At 35.1% G+C, this 24,153-nt stretch overlaps 1 protein-coding gene across 2 annotated transcripts in view; it reads right to left on the bottom strand.

Annotated features, from left to right (window-relative positions):
• LOC132104177 (ephrin type-A receptor 7-like) overlaps positions 1-24,153 on the bottom strand; it is a 147,163-nt gene that overhangs the window by 11,429 nt on the left and 111,581 nt on the right. The window contains exons 6-12 of one of the 2 annotated variants that reach the window (XM_059509448.1): positions 16,311-16,438; positions 14,876-15,164; positions 12,961-13,069; positions 8,328-8,438; positions 6,319-6,374; positions 856-981; positions 125-310 (exon numbers count right to left, since the gene is read on the bottom strand). In XM_059509448.1, the coding sequence (XP_059365431.1) occupies positions 125-310; positions 856-981; positions 6,319-6,374; positions 8,328-8,438; positions 12,961-13,069; positions 14,876-15,164; positions 16,311-16,438 (1,005 nt within the window). The remainder of the gene's footprint in view (positions 1-124; positions 311-855; positions 982-6,318; positions 6,375-8,327; positions 8,439-12,960; positions 13,070-14,875; positions 15,165-16,310; positions 16,439-24,153) is intronic. The other variant, XM_059509449.1, reaches the window with a different exon arrangement.

Below are 24,153 nucleotides of genomic sequence, written 5' to 3' on the forward strand. Positions count from 1 at the left end.
CCTGTCCTGCTAGCAATTGTCCCAATCGCCCTGCAGCTCACATTCTCTACAGAGGAACGTCCCATACATCTCTCTTTTCTTCCATGCCATCTATTCATTGCACAATCTCTTTGTCTCTACTGACCTCTGGTGATGACTCCCTCCAGACGCACAATGTTGGCTTGATCAAACTGTCCCAGAATTCCTGCCTCGCTGAGGAATGAGCGTCTCTGTTTTTCCGAGCAGCCTGCACGTAGGGTCTTTATGGCCACAGGCAACTCTCGTTTGCTGGGAAGCTTCAGGCAACCACGACACACCTCCCCAAAGTCTCCTGAAGAATGCAAGGGTTCACTTGATATTTATTTGTTTCTCATAACATAGCATAAATGAGAACATTGCTTGTCAATTAAAGGAACAGTTACCCAAAATGAAAATTATGACACCATTTACTTGCACTCATGTTGAGAATAATGACTTAGATGACATCTTTATGGTACTTTTGCTTCCTGTTTTGAAGCTTGTAAGCTCCCATCCACATTCACTGCAATTTTGTTTTTAGAAAAATTTGCTTTTTTTGACAAACTACTTTAGCATTAGCTGTAAATTTCATACATTAACATTAGCTGTACATTATGTTTAAAAATAATTAGTCAAATGGGTTTGGAGACAACATGAGGGGTCAGTAAATGATGACAGAACCTTTATTTTTTAGAAAAATGTGATGCATAGATAGTTTGCATAGATACTATTATGTTGCTTTAACACACAGCATTGAAAAAACCTTAAGCTGTCACAAAAAGAAAATACATTTGCTGGGATATGAATTGGATAGTGGAAAAAGTCAGAGTGAAGTAAGGAGGTTTTGATGTCTGGTACCTGTATGGACTATCCTCTCGATCTTGATGCTAGATATGTCCAGCTCTTTGGCAAAGGCATGAACAGTCTGCAGCAGATCTTCACAGGTTTCTGGGTCAATGTAGGTCCTTCGGGTTGGGATTTTAACTGAAAAACAAAAACAAAAATATATATAATTGGTGGAACTACACTCAGCATTAATATTGATTGAATTACTGTTATTATAAATGAAATGGGCGACAAACTCCAATAGACTTATGACACGGAGCCAACTCTAGGTATCAAAATATCATATGCTTTATTCATAGATTTTGGTTTTAAAAGACTGACTCTCCTTACAGTTATTTTGCATGTGATGAAATCTGGCCTGATTTTCTCATACAACATTTCATAGTAGCTGTCAGTTTGGAAAGAAAGGATGGAAAACTGGAAATTTTGCCTCTGCTCATGTCTCGATCACAACATCTCAAAACATGCATGAAAGAACATAAACGAAAAGAGGTATTTAAAGCATTCATGCATATACTGTCTAAATACGCCGATAAATGAACTCATTCAGTTTTCACAAAACGGCCAATATCACATAGTTTGCTATTTTAGGAAATTTGGGTAGGCCAGTGAGTAATCACCTCAGCAACCAAAAAGCAGCCTCCTGGCAACCAGCTAAAATACCCTAACATCATCGCATAGAGTTTTCGACAAGCATGAGAAAATGTAACTGAACATGTACTATACAGGACCATAGTGTTTATAGTTCAGTATACTTATATGTTGCTAACAAAGATTTATTAATTTTATATTTATATTTACAATGAAAATCCACAAAAAGATATAAAAATTAAAAATCACCAGATATAAAAATTAAAAATACTCTTTTATTATTTTGATGCTGTATTGTTTTACTGTATCCTTGCGTTATGTCATGCTTCATCTACTCAAAGGCAGTCTTACTCTGAAATGTGCTTACAAGTCAGCATCGACCCAAAGCAGACCAGGGTCTCAACTTCACAGTCTCATAACAGCTTATTGATCTGAAGCTCACATACATACACCCATACTTAAGAACAAAGCAAATTAAAGGTGCTCCATTCCATCATGAGAGTGCTCTTCCACAGGAATGAGGTTTTTCTAGCACATGTATTCACATGTGAGGCTGCTATTACAGTGATTTAGGGGTGCAGTTCAGTTAACTTCCTATTAGTTTCTGTTTGGGTTTGTTTTTATCAAACGATCTGATTCAGCCAAGCTTTCATACATACACACCAAGGTTATAGTTACATAATATGTGTTCACTAAACTAAAAGCAGAAGTTTGCAGATGAATTAAAACTAATAGGAATGCACTAAATTATTAGTGAAAACTACAAAGAGTATAAGTTTTTTTACACTCTGACGCTCTATTCTTCCTGTTAAATGTGAAATTGATGACACCATCACAACAACAACAAAAAACTGAAAGTGGTTACATCATATAATGCTGCTGTGTTCCTTGGGATATGTTGCAAAAGCAGTGGGAAAGAAAGTCCTGTTAAGTTGATCCAAATGGTCAAAAAAATGAATACATTTCAATGTCACAAACTTTGGCAAAGTAGTTGTTGTATGACAAGGCTCCTCAGAGGCTGAAACAAGATCTTAGTGAGTCCAGTACAAGCTGCTGAACCCAGAAATGCCATGAAAACACCAGTGCGATGGTAAATTACTGCAGAATTGTGGCATTTATGGTAGAGTAGAGGCTGTAAAAACGTAGAATAAATGACAATTATAGTACATCCGATTGTCCACAAGCACTGAAGTATGCGGAGATGTAAATTTAAAAAATAATGCAGTTATTTATGCAGTTTTTGCAAAGTACTTCTGTATATATGTCTCATTATAGGAAGATTTGTATTGTATTTGTATTGTAAACCGTTAAAACCAACTTGAACTTAAATTAAATACAAAAAAAGGAAATGTACAAAACTACAATAAGTCTGGCACCTGAGTAAGAACCATAAAGTGTGAGAATGCACTCAGTTTCACCTACAGACAAGTTTACACTCACTTAAGTCATTTCGATTATAATTAGGTCTATAATTTGCCTAACTGACGTTTTTGAACAAAAATACCCAGATCCCCAAACAGCCAGGCACACAAACACTTCAAATAGTTATCTAAATGTGTACAACATTCATTACAAGTAATATGAACATAATATGAACAAAATCAAAGAAATACTACATGGGAAAAAATTAAATAGAAGTATGTATTTGCATACACATTTTATTTATACATGATCCTTTTTTCTTTCTTTCTTTTTTTTTTTTTTTTACCTTGGAAGACGTTCTCCAAAGAAATGTCTCATCAGATTTAGTTCTGCGGACAATTGTGTCCCAAATGTACACAGAAGCTATTTAAATCCCCATACACTAACAACCACAAACCATATGCATATACATTTGCATATCTAAAGCATTAAATCCACAGTTGCTGGTTCTACATACATACACAAACAAAGTAGGCTTCAGTGATTTCATAATGACAGCTAAAGCACTGATCCCTACCCATTGTTTCTAGGTCATCCAAAAATATGCATATAAAACAAACAGAATGCACATGCAACGTGAAAAGAGAGTGTGCTAAAAGGGCTAGTTGTATAACCAATGGACGAAAAATCTGTAAAACAAATGACGGTGGGAGACACAGAGATCATACACGATGGGTCACCAGAACTGCAGCCAGGGCGAAACAAGAGCAAGAGAGTATCTGATGATGCTGATGGGATTTAATTTGTGAAAAATGGGAAATGATACTGTATGGAACTGCGTGATAGAGAATTGTGCTCATGGACATTTTTTAAAGGGGTCATATGATGCGATTTAAATTTTTCCTTTCTCTTTGGAGTGTTACAAGGTATTGGTGCTTGAAGAAGATCTGTAAAGTTGCAAAGACTAAAGTCTCAAATCCAAAGAGATATTCTTTTTCAAAGTTAAGACTCTGCCACGCCCCACTAAAATGGCTCATACAAACACGGCCTCACATGTCTACATCACTGTGTGGAAATATTTGCATAATGCCGTCAAAATGTTCAGGCAAAGAAAGAAGGAGTGGTTTCAGTAACCGCAGTTAGTGTTGAAGCAGTCATGTCAGGGAGATGCTGTGTGTATCTAGGAGAAAGCAAAATAACTTTATTTGTCCTTCTGAAAGTAGATCCATTTAGGAATCTTTAAGATTACTTACAACAGAACAGCAACGCATTTTATGGACGACCGTTTTGTGAACCTAGTAGAGGAGGTAATTCTGACTTTGCTACAACAATCTAGCGCTTCTGAATCAGCTACTGTAACTATGTTTTGTTATTAGTTTAAGTATTTGCCATTAGCGGTTCAAATTCAGAGTTTTGCGCATCGTGTGTGTGTGTGTGACAGAGAGAGAGAGAGAGAGAGAGAGAGAGAGAGAAAGAGAGAGAGAAAGAGAGAAGGAAACAGAGAGAGAGAAAGAGACAGGGTCATACAAGGGTGTTGAGTGCTTGCGGTGTTCAGCCAATCACAATGCACCGGGTCAGCTGGCCAATCAGAGCAGACTGCGCTTGTCATTAGGAGGGATTTTGTAGAAAATAACGCATTTGAGAGGCGGGACATAGAGGACCAACAATAATGTACAGTATTTGAAAAATAATGTGTTTTGAACATTAAAGCATGCCAACATATTCTGTTACACCAATTACACAAAATAATGATCTTTAAAAAAGCTTCATATGACCCCTTTAAGGAAAATCTGAATTTATACTCTTTTTATACTATTTGTTCTCCTCTTGTTGTTTTCAATGAATGGTTCTTGTTTGAAATTTTGTTCTTTTGCTGGAAGGTGAAGGATCTGAGAGATTCCTTAAATTCTACCTTGAACAGTGAACATTTGGCCTAGTTTGCAGAAAGCACAAGATTGTGTTATGTAACCCAGACAGAACACCTTTTATTGTGTTTTCATTCATTTGCACATTACATTTTTGTAATACATTTATTTATTTATTTGTTATAATTCTTGTATTATATACTTGTTTTATTTTATTTATTTTTGTGCTGCTCTTTTAAGACATAATGGAGCCAAAACCAGCAATTAATGCTGATTGACTAAAAGCATACCTGTCCTTAAAGGAGCAACACATAAATTAATTACATAAAAACAGCTATACTATAACAGTTAAAATGAATGAAAATACACATAATCATTATTTTATCTGGGTTATAGTTCTATATACAAATACATACACGATATACAAATTATTGCCCTTCTTTGGCATTCTTTACGATTAATTGTTCACATACTGTTTAATCTATTCTATCCATATGAAATGTATTTATAAAATCTAATCTATATGACGTTTAAAGCCTTACTAAATACTTAATTGTGGCTGGAATAAGAATAAGCCGTACATCACCACATTTTGCTTGGAAATCTGGCTTCAATAAAGAGAAAAGTGTTAAATAGTATAAGGGGTTAATGAACACGTGCAAATATAAGTTTTATATACTGTACAGATAAACTGTGAGAAAGACTTGGCACAAACCAGCTCAAAAGTGTGTGAAGCTCGCCAGTGTTCATTTTTCAGCAGATTTAATATCCCATCTGCATGACTGCTCTGCACAGATGCTCCTTACTCACCAAACTACTGCTGCTCTGACATGCTTACATATACAGTACACACACACACACACACACACACACGCGAATATTAACGCACGTGAAACAGTACACACACACACACACACACACGAATATTAACGCACGTGAAACAGAATGCTAACATCTTGCTAGAGTTTAAAAAAATTTGAGGGAAAACGGCAGAGAAATAGAGATAACTGGGCATAAAAATATAGAGATAAGCAGCACTGTGCAGCTGTTTTTTTTAAATGAATTAATTAGATTTTTGGGGCTTTTTGCCAAAAAGGAAAACAAACACAGTGAAGAGAAGACAGGAAACCATTCTTAATATACATCTGCTTTGCCAACTTTCAATATAAAAAAATGCTCACAATCCATCCATAGAGCTTCAGAGTCTCAGTAAACTGGCGATAATAAAAGTAGTGCAACTGTAACAACATTTTAGCCATAAAAAGTATGCATTGCATTTCAATGGATTGTTTTGACAATATTCTTCAACACTGGATGCTGCAATTTAGCATCTTTGTTCCAAGACTGGTAGCCCCCCCCCATCATCTCAGAGGGTGTCTGAAACATGCTAATAGACTGGAGCATTAGGCTGGCTGGTGTAAAGGCACGTACATAGACTTAGACATTAATGCAGTGCCACTTTATACTGTACATTCCTAATCTCTCTTTTTCACCGATCACTCAATTTTAGACTCTGTTTTTTTCCCTTTCTCTTCCACCTAATCTCTCAGTCTCTGACAAGCTATATCCATTACCACCATCAGAAATAATCCTGACAGTCCGGTTGATTTGTGGAATGAATGCACATGTATGCATGGAAACACAACGTGATACTCACACTGGAAGTAGAGTTCCTCATCCCCCTCCTGGCTGGCTTTACTGTAGCCACACTGTCTGCGAGGGAAGAAACAACAACAAAAATGACGTCATTAAAAATGAAGCATAAAATGACCATAAAACAGCTTGCGTTAAAGAAAATTAAATTTCAGAACACAGCCGTTACCGACTGTAAGGAATGACAAAAGAGCATTTAAAATGACAACTCGTATTAAAGTTATTTACGAACATGTCTGTACTGCCAGTCTAAACAAAAATGCAACTGAGTGAACTTAATTAAGATAACAAATTTGTATTTCCCTTGTGATGGAAAAATTGCTTATTTTACACTTGATTTTCTGAGCTTGACAGTCCTCATTCACATTCACAGCACTAAAAAAGAATGCCTAGGATTGCACAGAAGTCATAATTAAGTGATCATTTTCATTTTGAGGTAACTATCTCTTTAAGATTCCTTTGAGGTGAAAATCTACAACACTTTTCGGTTGAAATCATAAGTTTAAAAGTATGCATGAGGTTTTATCTTTGGTAGTCCATGGTGAGTAAATGTAGAGATTTCCTGTGGAATCGCTGCTCTGACATAGTCATAGCGTGAGTGCAAGAAGAATCAGGCCACCACAGGATCTGATGGAATTTGGGTGATTTTACGTTGTGGATTAGTGACATGGAGACATTGGGGAAAGACATGCACCACGGGAGGGATTAGAGAATAGAGACACACACGCACGCACACCAGGGGTGAAAAAGCACTCAAAAGGGGACTCTGACACGATTTTGGAGACTAGGTTATTTGCTAGTGCGTGTACTGTTGTTTGAGAAGAAAGAGGACGCACACCAAACAGACTTACAACATTTATGTGTGTGTGCTGGCAGGCATCTAATTAGGACATTCACAGTCTACTCTAAAAAGGTGAATATGACCGACGTCGGACAGAGAAAGAAACATATAGGTAGGAGAGACTACACACAGCCTGCAGGGACTTCAGCTCTCTGACCATGTTTACACCTCACATCTGTTGGAGGGCAATAAATACAGGAGTAAAGAAGGTCCAAATGATTCATTTTATTGATAGTCAAAGTACAGCATGACTCTAGCAATGCAAGATCATGGGTTTGACTTTCCAGAAATGCATGAACTGACAAAATGTATACCTTCAATGTAATGCAAGCGGCTTTGTATAAAAGACCTGTCAACAGCATTAAAATAATAATATAATGCATTCATATTATTATTATTAAAATGACCGTATTACCTTTCCTAAGCTCAGGGTCACTTTACACTTTTACTGTAAGTAAATTATTATTATTATTATTATTTTACATAAACTTAAATGCAATGTAAGTTGCTAATATATAATAATAATAATAATAATGAGTTTATAAATGTATAATTTTCTGAGTTTGACGGTTCTCATTCATTATTATTACACTGAATTAGTAATAATAATAAATATAATTTTATTAATAAAAATATTATGATTTTTAAATCATATTTTTATTTACATATCACTTTCCTTAGATTATGGTTGCTTAACTTGTACATGTAAACAGTAATCCATCCTGATCTGACAGTGGAGACCATCCACATCCGCCTACCTACTGATCATCCCATGGTGTAAAAAAACAAACAAATATTTAACATTTTGCTCCAAGTGGGTTTAAAAGAAAATGTTTATTCAAATGAAATGACCCAAGTCCCATTCAAAGTCCTCAGAACATCTGTTTCGCCTGACACCAATATACAGCGAGACGGATCATGTTCAGCACATAAAAGTTGCATTTGTTGACTCTTTGACTCGACATTTTGAGAACTTACCCTCAAAATAACAAACTGGTCATGCAATCAGTCTCAGCTGACCACCTGTTAAAGATGTTAATAGCAGGAGTAAACATGGCCTCTGTTAGGAAATGAGGTGGCAAGGCAGACGGGACAAACGAGAGGAAAGAAGATGAAGAGAAAGGCAGCAGCAAGGTAGGAGGCTTAGTGAAGAAGCGCAGGCATGCCTGTACCTGGGAGACAGCTGCGTGGAGGGAGGAAGAGGAGGAGGAGGAAGAGTAGAGAAGGAGGTAGAGAGCAGCACCACGCGAGTAGGAGCTACATTGGACGGTCTGGAGAAGCCACTAAAGGAAGAGAGGGAGAATGGGCCTGAGAGTAGCCTTCTCACTATTGTCAACATAGGAAGTGACTCTCTGAAGTGGCATCATCACTTCCTTTCATGCCACCTAACTTCTAACCTACTTAAAATTAATTATAGTTAACCTAAGGGTGACAAATGATGAGAGAATGTAAATTCTCAGGTGAACTATCCTTTTAACAGTTATTCTCTGACAGAAATACTAGGACAAATAGCCCTCAAAACCAACGAGGAGTAAAAAAATAAAAAGCATTTTCCCTGTCTTTTATAACTTTGTATGAGAGCTAATACAATGGTCTGCATCAAAAGACGAGAAGAGGAGAGGAGGGGTGGTGAAGAGAGGAGTGAAGGTGAGTGGAAAGTGAAAGGAGTGACTGCAGAGAAGAACAAGTTAGAGCTTTATGTGAGTGTGTGTGGATGAAAGCATTCTGCAGGAGATTCTCAGTGTATTCAGACCCAAGACACATCTAACAGATTTAAAACTAATCTAAAATTTCAACACTTAATTACAGGAATAGTTGAAACTGATTGGACTGCATTTTTACACAGAGTTGGATTGAAAATATAACCAATAAATAACCATGTATATTTATAAAAAATGCATAACAACATGAACAGACCATAACTTGAAATGTTCTTTGTTGCATATACAGTAGAGTGCAACAGTGCCACCTTTCCACTTTTTCAGTAGCCTTGGGTCTAGAAGTATTTTTCCCTTTGATTTTTTTCCATAGGGATTTAAAAAAGTATCTGTTATACAGTAATAAGCGAATACAAACTATGATTTAAAGGAACACTCCACTTTTAAAAAAAAAAAAATAGGCTAATTTCCCAGCTCGCCAAGAGTTAAACAGTCGATTTTTACCATTTTCGAATCCATTCAGCCGATCTCCGGGTCTGGCGGTAGCACTTTTAGCTTAGCTTTGCATAGATCATTGAATCTGATTAGACCATTAGCATCTTGCTCAAAAATGACCAAAGAGTTTCAATATTTTTCTCATTTAAAACTTGACTCTTCTGTAGTTACATTATGTACTAAGACTAACGGAAAATGAAAAGTTGCGATTTTCTAGGCCGATATGGCTAGGAACTACACTCATTCCGGCGTAATAATCAAGGAACTTGGCTGCCATACCGTGGATGCAGTAGGTGCAGTGATGTTACACAGCCATGGTACGGCAGCCAAGTTCTTTGATTATTACGCCGGAATGCTTTAAAAAGGGAAATAAAGACAATCCCATGAGGCACTGTGAATGACACCAAAATTAAAAATGATAGAGGAAAAAATAAAACTACTGATAATTTTGAATAGTATTTTATATTAGTAATTTCATCATTTGATTTAGATGTTGATTACAGAGAGAGAGAAACAATGCATTTTATGTTTATTGCAAAATATGCGTAGAAATATATACAAAAAGTAGTTTGAGAGTGTAGGGAAACTGACTTCATCTGAGTGGGAGGCTGCTAAAGAGCTCTTTTGGCATGATTTGCTTGATGTAATTCTCTGATTGTTGTGATTTATTTGCAGAATCATGGATAATGTAGTTTTCACCAAGAGTTCTGATGTTAAACTAGATACTAGATTCTTTTAAAAATAAGTTGAAATAATGTGGGTTGATGGCTTCACAAAAAGCATATATCATCGGAAAACCTCGTAACTCTCAGTAGGTCTGTCTTCATTGGTTGAAATAATTGTTAAAATCAATTGAATGGCATTATTGCTTCCGGAACCTGACTGCTGTACTCTATTGTGACCTTCACATACTATTTTTTAAAGCAGTATGCTAGTATTTCATTTCAAACACAGGCACAGACACAAAGCCCACTGGCTTCAGATGATGCAAGTATATTAAATGTACATAAAGGGCCAAAAGAAAGGCTGTCCACAAATACCAATAATCCCCTGGCCGTGTGTGTACGCATGTAAATGAGTTTTATTAATAATAAAAGAAGTCCCTGAAATAGAATGAGAAAAAAATAGGACCCATAATTTTTCAGAAGGGTTTTGGGGACAAAATGTATCTTTTAAAACAAACCCTGTATAACCCAATCTGATTTAACAGAAACACTTGAGTCAAAGATCTGCAGTACTGTTTTCATATGCATGGATATTGATTTGAAAAGATTTAGATGTTCAAAATGTGTATAAACTAGGGCTATCAAACAAATCAATTACATTAGATGGCAATTATTAACTGAATAACATAAATAAACCCGAAATGAAGATAACATAAACATATAATGCAACATTATTGTGGCAGAAGGGCAAAGCTCTCAATGAGATGACAAAAAATGTCTTTAAAAATCAATATATTGTGTCTTATTTCCATGCAGATTGGCTGTTTATGTTTCACTTATACATAACATACTACTATGGACAAGCATGGTGTGTGCCTAAATTCAATGAGACGTCAGCAATTTTCGTTTGTCCAACACAATTTCACACCTGATATATGCTCTAATAAACCTTTCTCGCACACATCATTTATTAATATAAACCCCTTTATCAGAGACTAGTCGATAAATCCGCTCTCTTCTGTGTGTTAGAACGACATGCAACTAGATTGTGTGTTGTTGTCTGAGCTGATGATCAAGTTTGTGGATGCATATGAAAGAAATTTTGTGCTGTGTGTGACTGACAGAGGCTCGGCGAGACTCCATTGTGTGTGGTTGAGAATGAATGAGGACCATTCCACACCGGCTCAATATAATCCATTCTCATCATTAACGGAGAGCTATAGGAGCGTGTGCTTTCTGTCTGCCACTCCCTCCCCTAAAACCGCATCTGCACAGAGATCCATTAGAGTATGTCACACCTGTGATATTTTGTGCGCATGAAATACCCAGACACATGGGTTCTGTGAGTGCAAAACATGGCAGAAATATCCAAAGATTTACATAGATTTATCCAAAGATTTATTTTACGTTTACGATGTTTAAAATTAAAAATCTAAGATATAGCAGTACAAGAATAAATTCAATTTTTTTGAGAATAATCTCATGTACTATAAATCCTTTATGAAAACAAAGTCAAAGATTAGATAATGAAGTTGTAAAATTACAAGACTAAAGTATAAATATTTTCAAAACACATTAAATCACATTAAATCTATTATGGAAGTAGTTTTTGATAATATTTCATATATACTTTTAAATAATACTACATTGTAATATTTTGATAAGTCAGTTATGTCAAAATCTTAACATCACAAGACTGAAGTACAAATATATTAAAAATAAAGTCAAAATAATAAATTATGAGATGAAAGTACTAGTACTAATAATTAAATCAAGTCATTAAGTAATAACATTTTGTAACATCAATTATGATTTTTACAATAAAGCCACAACGATATGAAAGCAGTATTTATTTATTTTTTAAATCACTTGAGACAAATGAATTAAATTGAAAATGATGCGAAAAGTCATAATATTACAAAATTTAAGTAGTAACATTATAGGAATAAGGTAAAAAAATACAAGAATAAAATTACGTGAATTTAAAGATTGAAGTCATGGCCAAGGAAAACAAAACTCCTTTCACATTTTGCTTGGCATAAACACTTAAGGCCAAAACGTTTATGGTAAGGTTTTTTTTTTTTTTGAAAACATGGCACTAAAACAATGGCACATTAAGCATAACTGAATTAGGACAATTCAAGTCTCAAACCTGCACCATCCACATGAGTATCACAACCTATCCTTCTAACCACTACATCACAGAGACAACTGTACAGATCTTTTATGTCCAACTGTGGAAGAACTTGATGAGCTTGTGAAAACACTGCTGATTCTCCAGTATTGCATATATCCACTCATGTGCATCTCCCGGTGCACTTCTGTGCATGTGGGACAGTTTTGTTGTCTATGTGATCAGCGTGAGAGTGATCTGTCTAAATAACAATACAGGAGCAGAAGGCATGTCTTTCTTCATATTTCTCCACCTTCACTCCCTGCTGGGAGAGGCAGCCTTTACAAACACACACACGACATATGTACACGTCTCGCAATCATGGCAAAATTGGATCGAGCGATTGCGCTGCCCGTCAAACAAGCTAACAAGGGCATTGCGCTTCTCAAAAAGAGGAATGAGGCTTCATGCCCTCCTGTGGGATGACAGATGAGTTTGTGCATCTGTGTTTGTGAGCGATGGGCTCGACTAAAAATGTGTTTTGATTCATTCTAATGGATGATTTCGCAGACCATGGAAGTAGAAAAAGTATTTTCCTGATGCAACTGTCAGGCAGCCATTAGGGAGACCCGCTATAGAGTAGAAACTGAATGTGCAACCATATCCTATTTCAGTTAAAGGGATAGTTCTGCCAAAAACAAAACGGTCATGAGACAGTCTTGTTTGACAGGCTAGATTTGAAGATGCAAAGGATCATTTTCACCAAATCATAACTGATAACTTCGTGAATTTGTTCTGCATTTCCACAAGCATTGAATGAAATACGCATTTGATGAGTTAGTCTTTGTTAAAAGCATTGAAATAGCAGTTATACCTTTTCCATATGAGCAATCCAACTCCAAGAGTCAGTAACATGATGAGAGCAGCCACCGAAACCACCACGATGATCACCACAGGACTCTGCTCACTAGAGGCCAAGGCCACTGCACAACCACACACAAAGACAAACAAAAGATTTGGTTAGTATTCATGATGGCACAAGCCATTACCAGTTCTCTAAAAGCACTGGAGCTTGACAAGAAGATTGATCTTTGAAGTCTTTCCTTATTTATTTTGATAGCATCCTAATGGGAATACATTTTTATAAGTTAAAAAGTTACGACTTTCCTCCAAATGGCCCCACATTGCTTTTTTGGTGAAATTTAATTATCATTGAAACTCAAAGAGTGAAATATAGCCCTCTAGCAAAACACTGTCACCAGCTTTGCATATTTACACATACAAGGACATCAGGACAACAATCCATCTTTACACATACAAGATTATTGTAAGCCCATAAATCGTGAGGAAAGTTGCTTTAGAGTATTATTGAATTATTCTGTTCTGCATTTGTAAATGTTTTTTGTTTTGCTGTTGTTGTTGTGAATTGGAGAACTTTGAATACATATGCAATATAATTTATTTACAATACGTTTTAGGGTCTGTATGATTTTTTGTCACTTATGTTCACAAAGGAGGAATTAATTTGATCAAAAACACAGTACAAAATTAATATTTAGAAATATTATTACAATAAAAAAATGTTTTCTGTTTAAATCCATTTTATAATGTAATATATTCCTGTGAAATAAAGCTGAATTTTCAGCAGTAATTACTCCAGTCTTCAGAGTCACATGATACTTTTGATTTTCTGCTTAAGAACAATTTCTTATTATTATGTTAAATATGTGCTGCTTAAAATTTTTATGGTACCTGTGATACTAAATTTTTTCAGGATTCATTGATGTACCAAAAGAACAGCATTTATTTAAAAGAAAAATATTTGTTACCATGTAAATATCTTTTGATATATTTATTGTATCCTTGCTGAATAAAAACATTATTTCTTTAAAAAATATTTTGAACAGTATTGTATATAAAATACACATAAATTCATATTTATCTTTATTTAAATTTGTGCTATAAGTATCAATCACAAAGGCCCATTTTTCAGTCTTACTTTAATATGTTAACAAATACTACGAAAAATATGAGTACTACAAATATTTAAATTCACAATAAAATATTGTAATATTAACAGTCCTGATTATAACACTTTGAATTCAAAATGAATGATAATTAATATAATATAATATGATATGATATGATATAATATAATAATAAACATAATAATAAACATAATATAATATAATATAATATATCATACTTTCATTAGTAAATATAATTTTACATGAAAATTTTACTATGAGGTCCCTTCAGATAAACAAAAATGCTCCACCTTTAAGCATCAAAATGACGTCATAACATACAAATCAAGTTTTTTTTTTTTTTAATGTTGAGAAGTTAACATTTCTCTACTATCTGACTGAATCAATCATTTTAAATCTAGTGCAGCATTACACATTTGAGAAAAACTCCAAGCTGAGGAGCGATACTCGACAGGATCTGCAATGAGACTCAGTCCAAATGGTTTGCAACCAGGCACCAAAGATTGCAGCTTTGTTCTGCATAATCTAAAGCTGTTCAAATACTTGTTTGAGTGCTAAAGTGAAGGAGCAGGATGAGGTCACATGTGAAAGTCCTTCCAAAGTGTTCATTCAATATGAAAGTGTCCTCTTAAATTAAAGATGACAGCAAGCATTTGCTCTTTAAAGTCATTGTTTCACTGTAAAGCCAACATGTTTTGTGTATTAACATGAAATTAATAAAAAAAGGTAGAGTTTACAACAATTTTGCACCCCACATTCCTTTCACATTCATTCTTTCTTCTAAAACAAAGAGACACTCACGTTCCACCAGCGTCTGCAGCTCCAGTGGTGCGCTGTACGCCCCGTAGTCAAGCGAAGGGGGCGACACAGCTGCCACAGGGCTGGAAGAGGAAGCAGAAGGCGAAGATGGAGACAAAGAAGAGGAGGAGGAGGAGGAGGAGGAAGAAAGAGGAGAGGAGGAAAGAGATGAAAGTGCTGGGCTGGAGCAGGTGCGGATGAGGAAGACATAGGTGGTGCCTGGTTTCAGGTTGTTGATGCTAATTCGGGTGGCAGCCGTCTTTACTGTGGAATAGCGCTGATCTTTCTGGTCCTGAAGGAACACAGAAATATGTCCAGAAAACAACCACCAAAGAGTCTATGGAAGTGAATGACAGTGATGGAAATAATATTTTAAACAGTTCTGGAATAAAACTGCCTTTGTCTTTTGTCTTCAGTGTCATGTTGATTTTTTGCTGCTCAAGAAACATTTATTATCACCAATAGTGAAAAACAATTTTGCTGCTTAATATATTTATATATGTGTGTATAATATTTATATATTATATTAATGAATATAAACTTCAAAGGAACAGAATTTAGTTAAAACAGATTTCTTTTTGTAACATTACAAATGTCTTTATGCATTGACCTCAAACTTATGAACAGTAGCGTACCTTTTTTAATTTTTATTAATTATTTTTTTTTTTACCTTAATTCACACAACAACTGAGGGACAATTTAAATATATATACACAAATATAAACTATTTTCCACAAATAAACTTTATTTAGAAAAAACAACAAGTAAAACTATAAAATCTATAGATAAAAACTAAGTATCAAAAGTAAATTATGAAAGCATGCTAAAATTACAATTTTAAATCTTCATTAAACAATTCATTAAAATCAATGGTCTTAATACAAAAATTAAATAAATCAATGTCTAGGAGCCCGTAGGAAATGAAACATTCTTATATGCACAACAAAACAAATGATCAAAAGTTAACTAATTATAAAAACTTGCCTTAAGGGTTTACTTGAAAATTAAAAAAAAAAGACACACTAAATTTACATGAGATCTTAAAACGAACAAGATTTTCTCTATTCTGAGTCAGAAATGTTTGGATTGATTTTCCTTGATTTCCCTTTCTCTAATTAAAAACGACAGCAAAATAACATTTAAGTGGTTTGCATTACATTATGTGCTTATGAACTATAATCTGTGTAAGAGTTTGAATGTGAACATACTGTGTTCATTATAAATGTATTATTGTGTATTCTTTTTTTTCTCAGTGCTGGCAGGAGTTTGAAAAGACATCAGTGTCTGGCAGCTTCATGTTCTAAAGCACTGCTGCGCCTGACAGAATGATCTTTGAGCTACAGGCCTGTGGGAACCTGCCGTTTAGTGTGGCTGTACACATGTGCAGGTTAACAACAGATTTAGTGCATTGTGGAGAGGACAGAGCATGTAACTGAACCTTTTCATAGTATTTGATCTCATATTCAGTGCGGCTGCTGTTGGGATACACGATGGGTTCCCTCCAAGCCAGAGTCACACTGCGCTGCTCAACCTTCTCTGCTCGCAGCTCGTTAACCTGGGAAGGCGCTAAACAGACAGACAGAAAGAGAAAGTGTAAATAATTAAAAGAAAACTGTGAGCTGAAGTTCTTCTGCCTGGGTGTGAAACAGATTGGTGATGATGATGATGTCTGAACATGCTGATAAAGATTTGATTAAGACGTTCTCCTGCTGTCAGAATAATGCCAAATCCAACCGTTTTGTGTTCAATGCTGGTTAGACAAACTCCAAGATACAACCAGCACAAATTCAACACTTTAGGAACAGTATTCAACATTTATGAGAAAACGCATAAAACAAGACAAACACTTGAAAAGTGGAGAATGAAATATTAAGATATTTTCTAATATATATATATATATGTTTTAACCAAATCTAGTAAAAGGGGCACAATAAGGATTAATATATATATTCACAATAAAAAAGATACAGTTCAAAAATAGAAGCCCACTGAATAAAATCCTCTTTCAATACAGCTAGCTAAATATGAATTAAACAAGTCCAAAATTATATACTTTAAGTATGTACCACATTTGAAAAAGTATTTATTTTGTGACTATTAAAATATGTTATATTTAGGAATTTATGTAGTACGAATGTAATCTAGACATACAGTAATACACCCGCCATGTTTGTACTGTCATGTGACCTACAACTAGAGCAGTACACACCCATTTATGAATCCTCTCCTTAGTCTAATGGTATAATAAAGCAACCTTTGTATACACAATTTAGAATCTGCCACAAGTTGTAGGTCATCTGGGAACTTTTTGCCAGCGGTTTTATAAAATCTGGACATACTACTACTCATATCACGTTCTTTTTAGCTTACTATATGGTAGAGAAGTAGGCATATTCAGATGCATCCGTTATCCTTGTCTAAACTGGAAGACTATATCCTGTTGTGTTCAAAATACATACTGTCTTAATGTAACAGAGCGAGTTGGATTGTGTGAGTGCATTCCCTGCCCATCCTCCACTGCTGTTCTGATTAAGAGATGATTAAAGACGACAGAACAGCTGAGAGCTGCCACTCAAAACCCCCAACTGAAGGCTGACAGCTCCATCACATCAGAAACAATCAATGGACAAATAAGATGTCAACTTTTAATCTCGCATACATCAACCAACAACCAAAACAAACCTCATTTCCCCCTAATGTTTGCTGTTCTTTCTTCACATACAGTGGCACATGCTAACAAAAATACACCCGCACAGTTTATGTCACATCTTCATGTATACCACGATTCATAATTAAAGTGTAATTCTGGGCGCTGATCAAAGACCATATCTGTCCTCTTCATGTGTCTGAAGCTTTTATAACAAAGGCATGAGAGTTATTGTCATTCATTCTGTTCTTTCGGCCTGCTTCTCCATTTCCTGCTACTCCAGACATCCCAGGAGACACTGACATGAAATAAAACTACGATATCTCAGGAAAAATTCTTCGATCTCAGAAAAAGTGACAGCTACACTGCTCATTAAAGTTCACGGACATCTGTACTGTGACATGCAGTGCGAGACAGCTGACAGCTTAATGACTACACTGTTTAAGGACAATTCAATTCATCAATCCTGACCAGATGTGTGACCTCTCCTTCATTCTATTTTTGGCCTTTATGCCAGTTTATAGACAGGTGTAGTGTAGAGAAGAAAAGAAATGAGAAAAACCAAACATGAACTCCGATTACACACATAACTAGAACAGTTCAATGTGTATGTGGTAACACACAGGCCACAGAAAAGCCTGGGTAGTCACAGAAAATATGAATGGAGTACACTAAATACTGCAGATTTAGGAAAGAAATCAAACCCTTAAAAAAACCCTGATTATTTAGGTTTTTATTTTTTCTAGAATTTGAATGCACAATAGCTTGTTAATTTTTTTAAATATATTTAAGAATAATAATTTTATAGGCAAACAACAACATTAATAAAATTATTATGCATACAATTATTATGTATGTTAATTAATAAAAATATTACATTTCCAGGAACGAAATCCCACTTTTTACATTGTCCGATTATCCTTGTTTTTTAGGACTATGGGAACCCTGCTCTAATGGCCGTACAACTTGAACTACATGAACTTGACATGTTTTTGTAAAAACTGATGTACATTTGGACAAATGCTGGAGAATTTGATCTTCAAGTGAGATCACACGATGCTTTCTGGAGTTCACTAGGTCAAATTATTTTACTGATGACCTAGAAATATCCTAAAATTTTCCAGATTTTTAATGTGGTCTCACAATTCTGGACTCCACAGAGAGTTATGTGTTGGAAAAAAACAAGCTAATAAATTGTTTTAGAATCTAAAGAGGGATGAGAGGTACAGCATAACAGTTTGTGGGTTGTACTGGGTGTAAGAGAAGCTTTTCTCCAATTTTACTCCAGGATGTTGTTTCTTATGTGCCATGATGAATAATGTATAAAGAGCTCAAAACTGCTGCTCTGCCTCCCACTCCAACAAAAATTCACTTGGAGACACTGATTACTGGCAGCCTGACCCCATCCAAGTGGGAGGAAATGAGAAAGGAGATGAATTGCTTTGAATGTAACTCCATCACTGCAGGAGCCAAACTGAAGGTTACAAAGTTCTGAATCGGACAGCACTCTTGAACTGGCCTCTGTAAGACTGGTTAGGGTGTTATACTACATGTGACCCTTTCCATTACACATAAACACTCATACATATGCATTCACAGCACACACAAACACTCTATTAGGTAAACGTGCACATAACATTTTAAACACTGATTCTCATTTCCCACAGTGCTGTTACTGTTAACTAAACTAAAAGTCTATTAAATGTTGTTTTTGCTAACTAAAATAAAGCAGAAATAAAACAAATATTAAATAAAGCATTGTCTTGGCAACTATAGCCATGAAAAAATTAAGTTGAAGTACTAAAAATATACAGTACAGACCAAAAGTTTGGACACACCTTCTCATTCAAAGACTTTTCTTTATTTTCATGACTATGAAAATTGTAGATATACACTGAAGGCATTACAATTGTGAATTAACACATGTGGAATTATATATGGAATTATATACATAAAAAAGTGTGAAACAACTGAAAATATGTCATATTCTAGGTTCTTCAAAGTAGCCTTTGCCTTAGCCTCTTGGCATTCTCTTGATGAGCTTCAAGAGGTAGTCACCTGAAATGTTCTTCCAACAGTATTGAAGGAGTTCCTCGAGAGATGCTTAGCACTTGTTGGCCCTTTTGCCTTCAGTCTGCGGTCCAGCTCACCTCTAAACCATCTCGATTGGGTTCAGGTCGGTGACTGTGGAGGCCAGGTCATCTGGCGCAGCACCCCATCACTCTCCTTCTTGGTCAAATAGCCCTTGATGCCTTCAGTGTGACTCTACAATTTTCATGGTCATGAAAATAAAGAAAACTCTTTGAATGAGAAGGTGTGTCCAAACTTTTGGCCTGTACTGTATAAAATCATCACCATTTAAGGAAATTATATTTTAAACATTTCTGGATTATTTTAGCGGATTCATTTGCTTTGCTAAGATTTATGCTTTTAAAAACTAGCATTTTATGTATCCTAAATGCAAAACAATTATTAAATACATATAATTAAATATATTAAATGTATAAGTGATTTTTTTTCTTTGCACTTATGTTAAAAACAAAATTGTTGGTTGTGAAATAAAAATGAATTAAAGATAAACAGAAATATTTAAAAATTTATTATATATATATATTTTAAATAAAAACTAGAAATGTAAAAAAAGATACTGGATTTCTTGAGCAGTTGGTATAGAACTATAGGCAAAGTCAACATGGCTTTTTTTTCCAATGGCAGAGCCACAGATTCTTTCAGCAGGGGCGTTTTAGAAACTCCGTTTGGCACGGAGCAGTGCACTATCAGAGCGTGCAGGCAGGCACACGTTACTCCCTCAGGACATCTTCCTGTGAATAAGTGTGCAAGTATCTCTCATCCTCAGTCATGTCATTATTGTCTGGAGAGTTCCTTCTATTGGCTCTGCAGTCTTTGACTCGCACCGCTGCAGGGACTACTTCCGGCTAATCGAGCTTTTGTTAAATACTTGCAGTACATCCACTTAAAGGACTGCTGTGTGTGAAAAGAGTAGATTGGGTGCAAATAACAAAGAAAAAGATTCTGAGTATTTTCTTTCATAGCCATTACAGCGATGTTTTCTGCCAACTGGCAGTGATACAATGTTGAGAGAAAATGATAGAGAGAAACACAGCGAGGAAAAAAAGGAAGAGATGCAGGGTTGCAATACTCTGGTAGGGTGAAATGTGATCACCTATGGCAGTGGAGAACGAGACCAAACAGTCAAGTCATGCATGATAACACACAAACATACACACATGTGCTACTGCTATATCACTGCAGTCTCGCAGAGCATGAGATGTCTCCAAGTTAGAGTTAACCTTGCAGTTATGGTGAAAGTGTGTGTGTGTATTACACTGTTTACACACATCCATCGCAGGGCTCTATGAGGATGAGGATTGAAATTCGTCATCAACATAGCACAAAAGTGAACACTTTGAATTAAATATGTTCAGCAATTAAAATATTGTTGATTATACTTAACCATACTTTTAATTCAACATTTATATATATAGCATATATGTATATATATCTATATCTATATATATATATATATTGAGAGAGAGAGAAAGAGGGCCCTATTTTAACGATCTAAATGCAAAGTGTAAAGCGCACGGCGCAGGTGCACTCAGGGCGTGTCCAAATCCACTTTTGCTATTTTAATGACGGAAAAACGGTTGGCGCGCCTGGTCTTAACGGGTTGTTCCTATTCTCTAAATGAGTAATGGGTGTTTTTTGGGCGTAACGTGCAATAAACCAATCAGAGTCTCATCTTCCATTCCCTTTAAGAGACAGATGCGCTCGTGCCATGACGGATTTGCTATTTACACGGCGGCGTCTCCGAGATGAAATGGAGCTGCTCGTGTGCGAGCAAATAGATAGTCTAATTCTGATACATGCGATGACTATCCATTGTGGCATGTAGGCATTTATATATATATATATATATTTATTTATATATATTATATTTAATTAGCCTACAAAAAATTCTTATGCATTTCAATCCTTTAATTTTGAATATTTGGCATGTTTGTGTGCTGCTGTGCGTTCCTGTGTTTAATAAGCAGCATAAACGCTCTTTAAATAAAGAAAAAACATTGCACCAGACTTTAGACCAGGTTTGAGTTGGTCTATGGCACAGTCTATTTTCAGCTCCTTAAAATAGAATTTCGCCAGCAATGTGCCTGAACACACCTCTTTTTTAGACCAGCACGCGCATGGGCTCACAAATGAACGCAAATGCATTTGCCAATTAAACGACGTGGCGCTGGATGGGAAAATGTGAATGGCGCCGGACTGAAACTAGCAAACACACTTGCGCTGCGCCTTGCGTCACATTGCGCCGGGTGTATTATAGGGCCCAGAGAGAGAGAGAGAGAGAGAGAGAGAGAGAGAGAGAGAGAGAGAGAGAGAGAGAGAATACATTATCCATTGACAAGGCTGCAAATAATCCTAAAAATGCTAAATTAGTAAGTAAATTTTATTTATATAGCACATTTAAACACAGCGTAGCTGACCAAAGTGCTAAACAGAGTATAAAAAAAATAAAAAAAATAAATAATTATAAAATAAGGATAAAACAAAATGCAAGACAATATACTAAAAAACAAAGTACTAAGATTAAGATTAGATTAAAACGCCTGGGAGAAAAGATATGTTTTCAGCCTCTTTTTAAAAATGATAATAGAAGGTGCAAGACGAATATCCAGTGGCAGCTGATTCCATAAGCGAGGGGCAGCAACTGAAAAAGCTCTGTCGCCCTTGGTAAATTATTACAATATGGCTAAATCAAACTATCAGAAATAATTAAATATTTAATTATTCAATGCTAGGATAGAAGTAAACACTAAGTAAATAATTAAAGGGGAAGTGTGTTTGTTTGTATTTATTTATTTTCCATCCAAACATTCTAGACAAAAATACTCCTGAATATGTAAGCAGAAACATTCAATGTTAGAAGCTTATTATTTTCCCAACTTAAAAATAGAGAGGAAATAAGGAGAGGTAAAAGAAAAAGGGGAAAAACACAGTGAGAGGTGGCTGACAGAAATATAAGGAACTTCATTTTCCAGACACAAAGCGGCAACAATGTTGTAAGTTACAGACAGAGCATAAAACAACCCGACAGCACAGGGCAGACAATACACTAAGCTGTAAGAGTTCATGTGAAGTGCAGCAAAGTTAGACTGAATTGTGAAGGGAAAAAAATAAGCTCAGAGTAAAAGAAATGCACACGCACATGCGTGCACACTAGGGATGGGACGATAACCGGTTTTATTGATAACCGTGATAAAATGTGCTGAAGGTTAGTAATATCGTTTAAAAATGAATTATCATTAAAACCGTGTTTGATTATCGCGGTTTTAATAACTCACTATTAAATCATGTCCAGCCAGCAACAGTCTGACGCAAGCGCAGCGCACAATGTTTTTTTTGTTTTTTTTCGAGAAGGAATGGCGAAAGTCAGTGACTTTTCTATGCTTTTCTATGCTTCTACACTTTTCATTGTAAGGAAGGAAATGCCACAGAATTTAATCTTTCTTTAAATTAAGTGCATAGAGTTGCTTGTTTTATTAGTTGTTTGTTGATTATTAAATATAAAACTTGCTGAAATGTTTTCAGTGTGAGCATCAACTATTTTTGAACACTTTCATCTCGTTTCAACAAAACCGTGATAATATTAATAATCGTGATAATTTTAGTCACTATAATCGTGATATTAAATTTTCATACCGTCCCATCCCTAGTGCACACACTCACACACAGACACACACACACACACACACACACAAAGCGTCCCGAACAGCTCCCACACACATTCTGCATGCATAATACCAGTCAAAAACTGCAATTCTGAGCTATGTATTAAACAGACACACAAAACAAACATATACAAAAGGGCTGGGCTGTTTTTTTTTTTTTTTTTTTTGCTTTGTGATGATTTTGAAGATTTACAAATATTAATATTAATGTGTTTTCTATTAAACTTATTTTAGTCATAAGAAATGTCACTTACCAAACAGGCGCTACAGCCTAGCATATTTAATGTGTTTATTCATGACTATTTTAATGGTAATAATAATAAATTAACATTTTAAACATCAAATACAATTTAAAAATCTTATTAAAACAATTAAGGCAATTTTCCACACAGTTCACAATACATTTGAATAAACAGAAATATTTACCTATATATATATATATATATATATATATATATATATATATATATATATATATATATATATATATATATATATATATATAAAAGTTTGGGTTTGTATTGTAAATGGTTTTGAAAGAAGTCTCTTATGGTTTCCAAGGCTGCACTGTGTTCATAAAAAAAACAAAGTAAAACAGTGATATTGTAAAATATTATTATGATTTTAAATATGTTTTCTATTTTAAAATATTTTACGTTGTAATTTAATCCTGTATATTCCGTTGATTTTCAGCAGTCATTACTCCAGCAAATCCTATATGCAGATTTGCTGGTCAAGAAATGTTTTGACTATTGCCAATTTTGAAAACAGTACTACTCATTGTATTTCTGTGGAAACCATAATATATAATAATAACCATATATATATAAATATATAGATTAATTACAAAGAACAACATTTTTCAAAATAGAAATCTTCCA

This window comes from Carassius carassius, chromosome 25 (genome assembly GCF_963082965.1).
Source record: "Carassius carassius chromosome 25, fCarCar2.1, whole genome shotgun sequence".
In the NCBI taxonomy this organism is placed as follows: Eukaryota; Metazoa; Chordata; class Actinopteri; order Cypriniformes; family Cyprinidae; genus Carassius; species Carassius carassius.